The sequence below is a fragment of the Nyctereutes procyonoides genome, unplaced genomic scaffold (genome assembly GCF_905146905.1).
Source record: "Nyctereutes procyonoides isolate TBG_1078 unplaced genomic scaffold, NYPRO_anot_genome, whole genome shotgun sequence".
Taxonomy (NCBI): domain Eukaryota; kingdom Metazoa; phylum Chordata; class Mammalia; order Carnivora; family Canidae; genus Nyctereutes; species Nyctereutes procyonoides.
The window spans coordinates 22,491,827-22,504,569 of record NW_026575135.1 but is presented as its reverse complement, the minus strand read 5'-3'; the positions used below and the strand labels follow the sequence as shown (position 1 = coordinate 22,504,569).

Genomic DNA, 12,743 nt, shown 5'->3' with positions numbered 1-12,743 from the left:
GCTTGACCTTATATCCTTCCTGTTCAGTAGGAAGAAAGGAGACAAAGTAGTGTTCATTTCAGCAACCTGCTTGTTGCTCTGGCTGATGAGAGCATTGGCTTAGGCATCAGTCTGGCGATGTTGCCACATTGTGTATGTGGCCTACACTTCTCTGAGCTTCCTACTTTACTGCTCACTGCCTGACCAAAGAAAGATGGCTGTCTCCCATCTTTTCTAGGATCTAACTTTTTTTTCTATCTTCTTTTAAAGATTCCGGATGATGGTCACCCTTCTTTGCCCCAGTGGCTTCCAGAAGGGTAAGTGATTCGCTACACGGTTTCTGTGAATTTACAGTCTGTCAAGCAACTTCTAGATTTTCCCCTGGGAAGCAGTAGAAAAAGCTCCATAAATTGGATCCTGGGAAAGAAGAGACTGCTATAGAAATTGGTTGGTTCTCTGGGGAGAGGAGAGAACTCTGTAGACTGATTCCTCAGAGATAGAAGAGAGAGCTTTATAGAGTCATTTCCCTGGAGCAAGGAAGGGAACTATGGGGCTTTCCTATCCTTGCCTCTAGAATTTCTGATTGATTGCATCTTAGTAATCAGTTAGGTAGAAGTACCCTTTAGGTAGAAGAAAGAGGAAACTAGAAAAATATCTGCATTTGACACACTTTTTTTTATTCCATTGTTGATAGCATAGTCGATTAGATTACTCTCTGGGCTCTGTCCTAACTTCAGCTGTTGTGAATCACCAACTTACTCCATTCCACTCTAGTCAAGACATAAGTAGCATCCCTTATGAGCTCAGTGTGTTCTCTCTGTGCTTCTTGTTTGGGAGTCTCAGATCATGTGATTGCAGCAGAGAGTCATTTTAAGGTGCTCAACTGCTGTCTATAACGACTGTTCTTAAGAGAGGAAAAAGATTAAATGCTTCCCCCACCCCTCCCTGGCACATAAACTGCCCATTATTTCTCAGGATCTTCCTTCTCTCCTTGTCTCGTAAAGGCCTTCTGACATGAAAGTTCCCAGTGGATGCCTCCTCTCCCAGGGAAGAAATAAAATCAGATCATAAAGTTATCCCCTCTATGTTTATATGCTCCTTTTCCTTGTGATTTGTCTTTTTAAAATCAAGAGTTGGTTATGTGAATGAACTATCCTTTTTTCTGTTGTCTGAATCTCATTTATGTTGCAAAAACCTTAAGTGGTACATATTATAGTTTTTAGAATTAGCCACAAACTTGTGATACCACTTGTTTTTTCTACAGCCCTTCTTTAGAACATTAGCTTTTTTCCCCTAATGATTGTAAAATATATACATAACAATGGAACATAGCTATTTTTATTTTTATTATTTAAGCTATTTTTAAATGGAGCCCTGCAATGATTCTCTAAAGCCTCCCTGTTGTTATCTTTCCTTTCCTTTAGCTCAGTCCTTGGAAGCTGCCACAGGTTTAGAACTTCCCTAGGTCTGGTAGTCTCATTGAAAGCAAAGATCATTTCCTGTGTTTAGGAGGCTATTTTACTAGAAATCAACATACCAGGTTACCTGTTAAAACTTTTGGCCTTGATTTAATCTGTGACTCTGTTCTTTGCCTGCATAGCCAGCTGGCAGTACCTACTCATTCTCCTGCAACATGTCTCTTTTCAGACCAGTTATGCTGTACCACCCAACTATCTTACCACCTTCCCTGTCTCTCTGATTTCATTAAAGCCAAGTACATGAGTTCTTTTCATTGAGGCTCAGAATGACCGCTTCTAAGAGGTTGGAGAAATTTTGTAGTTCGTCCCTTTTGTAGAATTGGCATCAAGACCCAAAGAGAGGAAGTAATTTTGGCAGAGAATATGTAGTGAATTAGTAGAAGAGTAGGATAAACTCCAGGTTATCTCATTGTGAGAATGGGGTTCTGGGACATTCTCTGTATTTTTATTGCATATAGTTATGGAAGAAATGGCAAAGAATGACAAAATTAATAAGCGTAGAAAAAGTAAAAAGTTTTAAAAATACCCAAGTGCTCCAGCTGTAATTTTTTCTTTCTGGTCCCTGTTGATGTATCCATAGGGCTAGGGCCAGACTTTCAGAATCCTTTTGTTATTTCCTTCTTGAATGGTCTTTTTTTTTTTCCTAAGTGGCCTTTTAGAAGTCTTCTATCCCACTATCACTGCCTCTACTTGGTTATGCAGGCTCCTCTTTCCATGGAAACCCTCCTTTTTCTTCAGGAGGCATGGATGGACAGAACTGGGGACCCTTTTACTCAGGATGGAGAAGGTCACCTCTTACATGTCATTAGCAGTCTTGGTCACAAAGCAGCTCTTCTGTAGAGCCATTCCTATGAGCTCGGCCTGAGTTTAGGGAGGGACCCTCTTATCTACCAATTCCTTCCTTGCATTATGGAGCACAAGGGCCTTCAAATAAACAGAGGTACCTTGCAAGTGTTAATATGGGATAAAAGAGCTCTCAATTTGTGTCTAAAACTATAGGAGACTTAGAGAGGGCCCCCTGAGAGCAGATTCCATTGCCTATCATTTCATGGCTTTATTTCTTTCACTTTGTGTCTTCCTCACCCCTCTCAGAGACACATGGTGGGAATCAGTTCATCTTCCTCTGAGGAGAAGGTGAGCAAGGAGAATAGAACACTGAACCTGCCAGTATCAAGATAGGTCTGGAGTTCCTGACATATTTTCTTCTCTCCTCAGGCCTGCTGGAGGGCTCTATGGCATTGACAGCATGCCAGATCTACGCAGAAAGAAACCACTGCCACTTGTCAGTGATCTGGTGAGTGACTCTTTGCAGACTTACACTGTAGGCTTGAGGTATCCCCCATTGGGCCTTGGCATATTATCAGGACTAGTAGTGGTTCATTTAGTGACAAGTATTGGTCTGAAGATCTATCATCTAAAGCTTTACTGAGACTTAGTGATAAGACCTTAGTTGGACCTGTTCTACCTTACTCCCTCATTAGAGCCCTGGATTCCTCATTAGCTAAAGTTCCTACCTGGAACTGTAACTTGGGCCCTTAAAGCTGGGCTCTAAAGTTGTCTTTTAGGTATCTTGTTCTTCTAGGTTTCTCTACAACCTTCTTCAATGATGTGGAATGGAAACTGCCTCTAGCCCTGACCTAAATCATGAGTTTAGTGTATAATGAGCATGACTGATGCTACTCCTTGGAGGTCAAGTGACAGTATCCTCCTAAGATAGATTTTTCTAGAGTATTTCTGTGTCTCTAGTACTTAACTTAGTGTCTGACACTGAGAGGTAATGATAAAAAAAATTGTGGAATTGAATTGAAACAAACTTAGAAGTTAAAGCTGATCTCAGGACCTCCAGAATGACTGGAAGATCCCATCTTGGGTCATGCCTCCTGAGGCAGGATCAACTCAAAGAATTTTCCATAGCCTAGTAGGTATGAAGTACCTACTACCTTCCTATGAAGTAGGAAGGTAGAGTGAGGCCCAGGCTTTCCCAGAGTCCTAGAGCTCTAAAGCTAGAATTTCAGTAAGACTTGAACCTCCTTTCTTATTACCATTTTCTGTTCCTGCTTCTCCCCTCAATTCAGTCTATTTTTTTTAACCTATTGCTTTTCCCATTTCTCCTCTATTCCTTGTTCTTTTTTTCCCACCCAGTTTCTCTATCCTTAGTTGGCTGAATGGAATTATCCTCTGCCATTTTGTCTTGTTTTTTTTTTTTCTTCTTCCTTTCTTTCCTACTGCTTGTGTATCTTCTCCTTTCTCTTTTTCCCCCTTCTTATTCCTCTTACCTACCATCAAGCTGGTTGATGAAAATAAGTTCTGAAGTCATCTCTTTATTACTTTCTCTCATTATCTTCCATCTCCTTTTTCTTCTCTTCCTACTTTTTCTCAACCTCTGCCCTCTCCACTGTCTCTTGTACACCAGCCCCTCTTTGCTTAACTAGTTGGATAACAGTGACTTAGTCATTTCCTGCCCATACTCCATCTTTTAACCTTGCCTATATTTCACTTTTTGGCATAACTCTTCCTTGTAGTGGAAGCTCTAGGCCCTGGACAGCTGACCGGGTTGAAGATAATTTTTAGTGAATAGAGGCCGAGGGGATTGGGATGTTATTCCCTACATCGATTAGACTACAGAGAAGAACCTTTCAGTTGCCTCTGCAAATGTTTTCATGCTCTTGGTGGTGGCTTTAACATTGTGTTGTTCCTTTCTCTGCTGTCCTCTGCACAGGCTATGGTGAGTGTCTCCAGAGTCCCTTTCTATCCTCTGTAAGAATCCACATTTCAAACCACCTGGGTCCCTCCCAACTGTTTCTCCTGCTTCGGCTGATACTATACCTCCTGTCTGCCCAATGTCTACTGCCTTAGGGAAACCATGTGCCTTTCCAGGGATTGTCCCTAAAGCTTGGGCTTAGCAGATATATTAGGTTCCTCTACACAAGAGCTTGGCTAGCAAAGCAGTCCCAGCTCTCAGACTTAATCCCCTGCCTTGATTGACTAAGGTTTATATTGCCCCTTTCACTTTCCAAGTGTCCTACTCATTTGAGCTGTTGGCCTCTGTAACCATCTGGGATTGTGTGGGTGTGGGGTGGTACCCAGGGATAAAGGATAGCATGGATTCATTCTCAGTGATGGTTCTAAGTATGATTCTGACATAATTTATTCTGTTCTTAATGACCTATTTTCTGCTCTAATTCTAAACTTGTCATTTTCTGTTGCCTTCCTATAAATGAGGCGTAGGAAACCAACCAATAGGGAAGGAAAGGGAAACTCTTTGGATGATAAGTACCCTACGAGAAGTGCCATTCTAACATTGTTAGAACAGTCCCCAAGGGTCTTGTGTTTTGGATCTTAACTTGAGACTCTTGTTGCTTATAACCCATGGACAGTCCCTGTGAACAGTAAAATTAGAGAGAAGGTAGTAAGTCAAGTAGTCATTTGGTCACTGAAACTCGCTTCCTAGGATTTTGTCAGATCTTGGCAGTAGCCGAGGCTGACAACAGGTCTTCTCTCACAGTCATTGGTCCAGTCCCGGAAAGCAGGAATTACTTCTGCAATGGCTACACGTACCTCTCTGAAGGATGAAGAGCTGGTAAGTGACCCATGGGCTTTCATGAATCCACTGGCCTAAAAACTGGTTATCATCTTTATAACCATATTAACTGAGAATTCTAGAGTGTTAGACACACATCATTAATGAAACAGCTAAATGGCTTTGGGTCTGAGTTTTCCACACTGGAAGAGGCAAGGGGCTGGAACAGAGGTAAGCCCAAGTCTCACATTGGAGTATGTGGCCAGTGAACTGAAGGTTTTATGGTGGGACTAGTACCCTATTTCCCTAGGAAGTTTGAATGCTGAAAAAAAGGTTCAGACATAGCATTCAAGTCAGATCACTCTTGGATGACAAGGAGCACATGACATTGAAGGGGTTTTTTTTCTTCCAGTCTTGGCTATGGGCTGGGCCAGGGTAGAGTATCTCCTTTATTGCCAGAGGAGAAACCAGGGTCTTGATTGCCCTGCAAGGATCTCAGTTCTGGTATCTCTCAGCAGAGACCTAAATTTGTTGGTGGGTGATGGGGGTCTGTGTCTTTCAGAAATCCCATGTGTATAAGAAAACCCTGCAGGCTTTAATCTACCCAATCTCGTGCACCACACCCCACAACTTTGAAGTCTGGACAGCCACTACCCCAACCTACTGCTATGAGTGTGAAGGTCTGCTCTGGGGCATTGCCCGGCAGGGCATGCGCTGCAGCGAGTGTGGAGTCAAGTGCCATGAGAAGTGCCAAGACCTGCTCAACGCCGACTGCCTGCAGCGTGAGTGTCCCTGTGGTGAGAGGTGTAGGGCAGGGGACAGCAGGGCCTCTCTGAAATAGTCTTGCAACAAAGAGCTAGGATGGCTAAACTGTCATTACTCTGGTCTACCTGATTATGAAGCTCTTTTTTTTTTTTCAAAGAAACTAGGGTCCTGAGTCAAAGGGCATTTCCTTTCCAAATAATAGGTCTTATTGCACTCTTGACTCCTTTAGGAAAATATATTTTGTGGTTTCTGTAGCCATTGGCAGAACTAGATCTCTTCTAGGATTCAGTTGAACGAGAATCTGCTTGAGTACTATACACACTGCAGTGGCCATATTGCCCAGATGACTAGAGCATTAATTGGGAACCAAAACTAATGAGAAGAGAGAGTTCTGTGAGGTTCCAGGCTTCACAGAAGAACTTCTTGAAGTACAGACTCTAGGATCTGGAGAAGGCAGCATTTTTTCCTTGCTTATAGAGGCAGCTTTTAGAAGACAGTGTCAGGAACAGAAGCATCAAATGGATCAGATAGAGAGGTCCCAGAGGAGAATGTGCCAGACTCCCAAGGCTCTGATTAAATAATTAAATAATTAAACAATTAAACAATTTGTGCTGCTATCATGGAATTGGGAGAATAGGCACTCAATGCCTGGGTGGCTCAGCAGTTGAGCGTCTGCCTTCGGCTCAGAGCGTGATCCTGGGATCCAGGATCGAGGCCCACATCGGGCTCCCTGCTAGGAGCCTGCTTCTCCCTCTGCCTGTGTCTCTGCCTCTCTTTGTGTGTCTCTCATGAATAAATACATAAATCTTAAAAAAAAACTTTTCCCAGAGCTATCCCAGTCTTCTTAAGCTTTTTCCATTTTTCAGTGACCTCTCCCAGGCCTCATTCCTCAGCTTGACCCTTGGTCTGATCGGTGGCCTGTTGTTACTTACTTTCCATCTCTGGCCATCCTTCAGGGGCTGCAGAAAAGAGTTCTAAACATGGAGCTGAGGACCGGACCCAGAACATAATCATGGCGATGAAGGACCGCATGAAGATCCGAGAGCGGAATAAGCCAGAGATCTTTGAGGTCATCCGAGATGTCTTTACTGTGAGCAAAGTTGCCCATGTGCAACAGATGAAAACAGTGAAGCAGAGTGTACTGGATGGCACCTCCAAATGGTCAGCCAAAATTACCATCACTGGTGAGTAGACCACAGTTTGAGGGGACAGGAAGAGCCAGGTTGTGGGGAGGGACCTGGGGAAGAAGCATCCTGAGTTTCAGGGAGCAAGGAGCTAGAGAGAAAGAAGATAGAACTGAGGGAAGAGGGAGGGCCTCCTTCCTCTCCGAGACCCTGGAGCCATTAGATATTGGGAGAACAAGAGTAGCATCTACAAATAATATGAATGACAATGAAGGATTTGGTAACAATCTGATGTTATATACTGATATTACAATAGCTGAAGGTGGAGGAAAGAAGGTAGGTAGGAGATCAGGAAATCGTTAAACTAGTGCTTACTAGTTGAGTGGGTGTGGCTGAAGCATGTACGTATCAAGACAGGGATAAGTGGTCAGTTAGGGCTCTGATGAGGAGGTGGGATTCTGGGCCTACCTTTGAGAGAAAGACTGGTGGCCCAGGACTAAGCGTAGCTGTGGAAGAATGAGATTGGCATTCGTTTGAAGGAGCAGATAGAGACTGCTCTAAGATGGAGAACATATGAGTGGTGCTATGGAGGACTTCTGACTTCTAGAGCATACTGTAAAGCCTCCTCCTCTGTTATTTGGGTTGCAGTGGTGTGTGCCCAGGGCCTACAAGCCAAGGACAAGACAGGATCCAGTGACCCTTATGTGACTGTGCAAGTGGGCAAAACCAAGAAGCGTACCAAGACTATTTTTGGGAACCTGAATCCTGTTTGGGAAGAGAAGTTCCATTTGTAAGTCACAGAGGGCTTTGTCTTACCTGGGACTGTATGTATTTTAGAAGCAGCATTAAATCCTATTTTTCTTGGCTTGGATTCTAAGAGAGATGGGGCAGAGGCACTGAAGAAAACCCATTTCTTGCAGGCTTCAATTGACAGCAACCATTTATTTCCTGGGTTTCTTTGAATGGACTGTTGTATCAGGGTTAGTTTATCCAGGCCTTGTCTTAACTAGGGCTATTAAAGGGGCCCATGGGTACTCCATACTGCTTTTTCTAGTATTAGAAAGATTTTCCTTCTGCTCAATGACAAAACCAAGGGCTAACCTATTGTGTATCTCTCAGCCTTGCCATCCTGCCTAGGAAGGATTAGACTCTTCTGGGGAGTTGGGAAGGAATGTCTGTGTCCTACAACTGGGTAGTTCTGTCTTAAAGATAGAAATCTGGGATCTGGAGAAGTTTCCATTTCCTTTAAGAGGCTCTGCTTTTTTCCTGCCTCAGCTCTTACTCCTGCTCCTTTTCCATTGTTTCACTTTATGACAGACTAGTTCATAAGACATTAAGGGATGGTTGTTGAAAAATGGCACGCTCTAGTCTACGACATGGACTAATGTTTGGAGAATCCAGATGCTTTGTTACACCAAGGCCTAGGACCAGGACTTAGAGTCTGAATTAGTCTAAGCAGGCTGGTTATGTAGAGACCTTCTTCTGTTGGCTTCTTGGAGAACTCATGTGGAAAGGGATTGGGGCCTAGTACAATGGGCCTCCACTCCAGAGGCAGCAGTTCAGGGGTGGGGGCAAACACAGTTTCTTTGAGAATCTGAGTGGTTTCTGCTTGAATTATTTTTATGATTAAATGAATTGACTCTGTAGTCACTTTTGCCTGCTTTTATCCAGTTAGCAAACACCGTATTAAACCTCTATTCCATACAAGACACTAGATGATATTGTGTATCTAAAATATGTAAGATGTGGAGCACCTGAGTGACTCAGTCAGTTAAACATCTGCCTTCAGCTCAGGCATGATCCCGGGGTCCTAGGATCGAGCCCTGTGTCTGCCTTCCTACTCAGTGAGGAATCTGCTGCTCTCTCTCCTCCTACCCCTCCATCTGCTTGTGCTTGCTTACATGCACTCTCTCTCTCAAATAAATTAAATCTTAAAAAAAAATGTGTAAGATAGTTCCTGCCTTCAAGAAGCTCCTTGTTGATTTGTCCATTTTTCAGTAGACCATTAGTTATATTATTTTAATGGAATGTGCAAAGATATTATGAGAACACAGAGAAAGAAGCAGCAAATTCTATCCAGTATAACTCTTGAATGAGGCAGTAAGCACCCAGTAAGCACCTGAGAGGGAAGGAGAGCATGGGGGTGTACCTGGCCAAACTCCTTTTCCATAGCAAACATCATAGAGAAAAATGACAGTTCAGCTGGGTTTTAAAGAATGATTGAAGTTCACAAGCACTTACTTAGATAGATGGGAGGAGCTAGATGGAATCCTAAGCAGATATGACCAGGTCAACGTATCATGACCAGTAACACCTTGACTGGGAAGGGAACTAGCAATTGCTTCCTAGGGCTGTATAGCATTTGTCCACCTGTTGTTTGTATTAATACAGCTAGCTGTGGAGGTAATCAGAATTGATCCTAATTACTCGCCCCCCCTCACTCTTCTTGTGTCAAGGAAATAAGGACTGGATAATGGTATGTAGAGCCACCCAGGCTGACTAGGATAGTTTGACTCACTTGCGACTTTAGTACCACTATTCCCTGACTCCTCTCTTCCTCTGCAGAGGGACCAATCAAGCAGCACCCATTCCTAGTACTTCCATTTCCCTCCCAAAACTCCATCAAGGTCCCTAACAGAGCCGGCCTGTTTCTTTCACAGTGAGTGCCACAACTCTTCTGACCGCATTAAGGTACGTGTATGGGATGAGGATGATGACATCAAGTCAAGAGTAAAGCAACGGCTAAAGCGAGAGTCCGATGATTTCCTTGGCCAAACCATTATTGAGGTTCGGACACTGAGTGGCGAGATGGATGTCTGGTACAACTTGGGTAAGGAAAGAGGACCAGAGAAAGTTGCTGAGAAGGGACAGCATGAATGGAAAATCTAGGGAAAATCCTATCTACTAAAACCATGATGATTTTAGTCCCTACAGCATTCCTCTATACAGTCTGCCTTACCAACAGAGAACTGATCATGAGTAGAGATGGAGGACAGAAGAGTGGAAATGGCTGGAACTTACTCTGGCTGAACATTCTTCAGATTTCAGAAGCCCTTTTAATTTTCATGTTCACCTCTAATGTCTTTAGGTCCCTATTCTCTTAATGGCATAAGAAAATTTCTACGGGGAATATTTGGGGTATTTGTGGACGATGTGGTTGCTGAAGTAAGTTCACCCTACTAGGTGAACCCTTAGATCAGTGCCTCTTTTTGTTTGGGTGAAGCCAGGATGGGGGCTGTCTGTGCTATCTGTAGTTGCATTGGCGTCAATCTCGGGTCTTCTTTTCTTCCTAGAGAAGAGGACAGATAAATCAGCTGTCTCAGGGGCTATCCGACTACAAATCAGTGTGGAGATCAAGGGAGAGGAGAAAGTAGCGCCATATCATGTGCAGTATACGTGTCTCCATGAGGTGAGCCAGCTGTTGGTAGATGGGGTGTCAGAAAACTGTGCTGGGAAGGGCCCTTGACAGTATATGAAATTGCTGGATGGGTGAAGATCTGAGTCCTGTTTTTTATTCACTGTGTTACCCTGGACAGCCCAAGTAATAGTCCTAGCCTTAGTTTTCTTTCACTAATATAAAAACAGCCTATTGGGTCCACAGGAGGAACTATCAATGACTTGAAAGAATTTCTTTGGAACTCTATTCACATTCTCCTGGACTTTACCACCAGATTTTGGTTTTGTTTTTGATATGTATTTAACTCTTCCCTTTGCTTTGTCTCCTGCAGAACCTTTTCCATTACCTCACAGACATTCAGGGTAGTGGAGGAGTCCTGATCCCTGAGGCTCGCGGAGACGATGCATGGAAGGTGTACTTTGATGAGACTGCCCAAGAAATTGTGGATGAATTTGCCATGCGCTATGGCATCGAGTCCATATATCAGGCCATGACGTGAGACTCTCCTGGGGCTTTGGGAAGTGGTGGCTAACTTTTGGGGAGGCTAATGAAGGCACACTGAGAGAGTGAACAAGTCCTTAGTGGGATAGAATGCAGTGACTTGCTGCTTTCCTCCCTGAGCAGAGGTGAGGCAAATCTATACCCCAAGGCAAAGAAAACATATGTATAAAGGGAGTATGTTTATCATTAATTCAAGTAGAAGGTATTTATCTGTCTCCCCCACAGATCAGAGATAAGAGGGGCAGAGGACATAAGAGAGTATGCCAGGACAAACTTGCCCAAACATCACATGCCTGAGGAAGTACCACATGTGTGCTTATGTATATGTGTGTTGTAGACAAGCTTTCATAGGTTGGCCTAGATGTCACAGAGGTCACTAAACTATAGGGAAAGCAGCTGTATCTGGAGTTGACCAAGACTCCTATGACAGAAATTTTTGCCTACTGTGAGAAAAGAGGTATTGTTTGTGTATTGCTGAGGCTGCCACTAGAGCTGTGCTCAGGAAGCGGCCCCAGGTAAGCAAAGGATAACTATTGCCTTGGATGTGCTTCATTTATTCTATAGACTTTTATCAAGTTCCTTCTATGTGTCATACATTGTGCTAGGTGCTGAGAACACAAAGATGAATAAGATAGGGCCTCTGTGCTTGGGGAACTCAGTCTAGTAGGAAAGAGAGACTAGTAAACAAACAATTACAATATAATTTGATAAGTACTATGATAGAAGTAATAACAGAATATTATGAGAGCATCAAAATTTTAGGGGAGGCATGTAAGAGAAGCCATTAAAGAGTTGATATTTGAGCTGAGTCTTGAAGAATAAGAAAAGTAGAAAAGCATTTCTGGTAGTGCATGTGCTAGAGTACTTAGATACAGCCAACCATAGAATATTCAAGGAATTACAAGTTCATTATAGATGGAGAGAAGAAATATGGTGAGGGATGAGGTTTGAGAATGGCTTTACTACCATTCTTACTCTGTTTATTCTCCCTGTATGATCTCCTCCAAACCTATAACCTTAACCACTACTTCTGGGCTAGGGACTCCCAATTTCTTTTTCCAGATCACACCCTTTCCTGAATTTCAGATCATTGTCAGCTGCTTCCTCAGTATGGCTAAATTTCAAATCAACATCATTTCCACCAAATACTTGATATCTTCCTTTATTTCCTATTTTAATAAATGGAACAATTTTCTGTGCAGGTGTCCACACAAATTTAGGAATCAGCCTAAACTTTTCAATATTAATTACTACTTCTTTAACTCTCAACATCCAAACTCTAAAACCTGGATTCTATTTCCTAAAAATGTTTTTAATCTATCACTGTTGCTATAGCACAATAATAATGGTAGTAATAACAGGCTCCCTTGTGCATTTACTTATGTCCCAGGCACTGGCTTAAGCACTTTATGAATTTTAACTCATTTAATTCTCATATTAACCCTATGAGGGGTATCATTATCTTTCCCATTTTATAGGTAGGAAAACAGGCATAGAGAAGCTTAAATAATTTATCCAAAGTCACTGAGTAAATGGTAGAGCTGAGATTCAAACCCACTCTTGCTCTAGAGTCTGTATTTTTAACCATTTCTCTGTTCCATTTAGTGCCTCATTGCTTCTTTTCTGAATGATTGCAGTAACTCTTCAACTGCTCTTTCTTTCCTAGTCTTATCTCTTTCCAAGCCTTCTTTTCCAATTTATCATCAAAGGGACCTTTCTGAAAGACTAATCTGATCACACTGTGCCTCATATTAAAATTTACCATGGTATTGAGGATAAACTCTTCTATTAACTATTCTATGCCTTGCTTCTCTCATTTATTGGTCTTTCTCTATCAAACACCTGAACAGTAGCCATAACTAAGGTTTCCCAAATGAATCAACCTCATGAATATATTTGTCTTTGCAATTCAGTTTGCCTTTGCCTGCACATTCTCCATTTGATTATTTACTACTAATCCTTTAAGACTTGGTTCAACT

At 42.6% G+C, this 12,743-nt stretch overlaps 1 protein-coding gene across 1 annotated transcript in view; it reads left to right on the top strand.

Annotated features, from left to right (window-relative positions):
- Positions 1–12,743, top strand: part of UNC13B (unc-13 homolog B) — a 227,314-nt gene that overhangs the window by 190,116 nt on the left and 24,455 nt on the right. Inside the window, exons 11-19 of the mRNA XM_055301919.1 lie at positions 250–296; positions 2,673–2,751; positions 4,963–5,037; positions 5,540–5,759; positions 6,699–6,926; positions 7,515–7,656; positions 9,527–9,696; positions 10,160–10,275; positions 10,595–10,758. Coding sequence (XP_055157894.1) covers positions 250–296; positions 2,673–2,751; positions 4,963–5,037; positions 5,540–5,759; positions 6,699–6,926; positions 7,515–7,656; positions 9,527–9,696; positions 10,160–10,275; positions 10,595–10,758 — 1,241 coding nt within the window. The remainder of the gene's footprint in view (positions 1–249; positions 297–2,672; positions 2,752–4,962; positions 5,038–5,539; positions 5,760–6,698; positions 6,927–7,514; positions 7,657–9,526; positions 9,697–10,159; positions 10,276–10,594; positions 10,759–12,743) is intronic.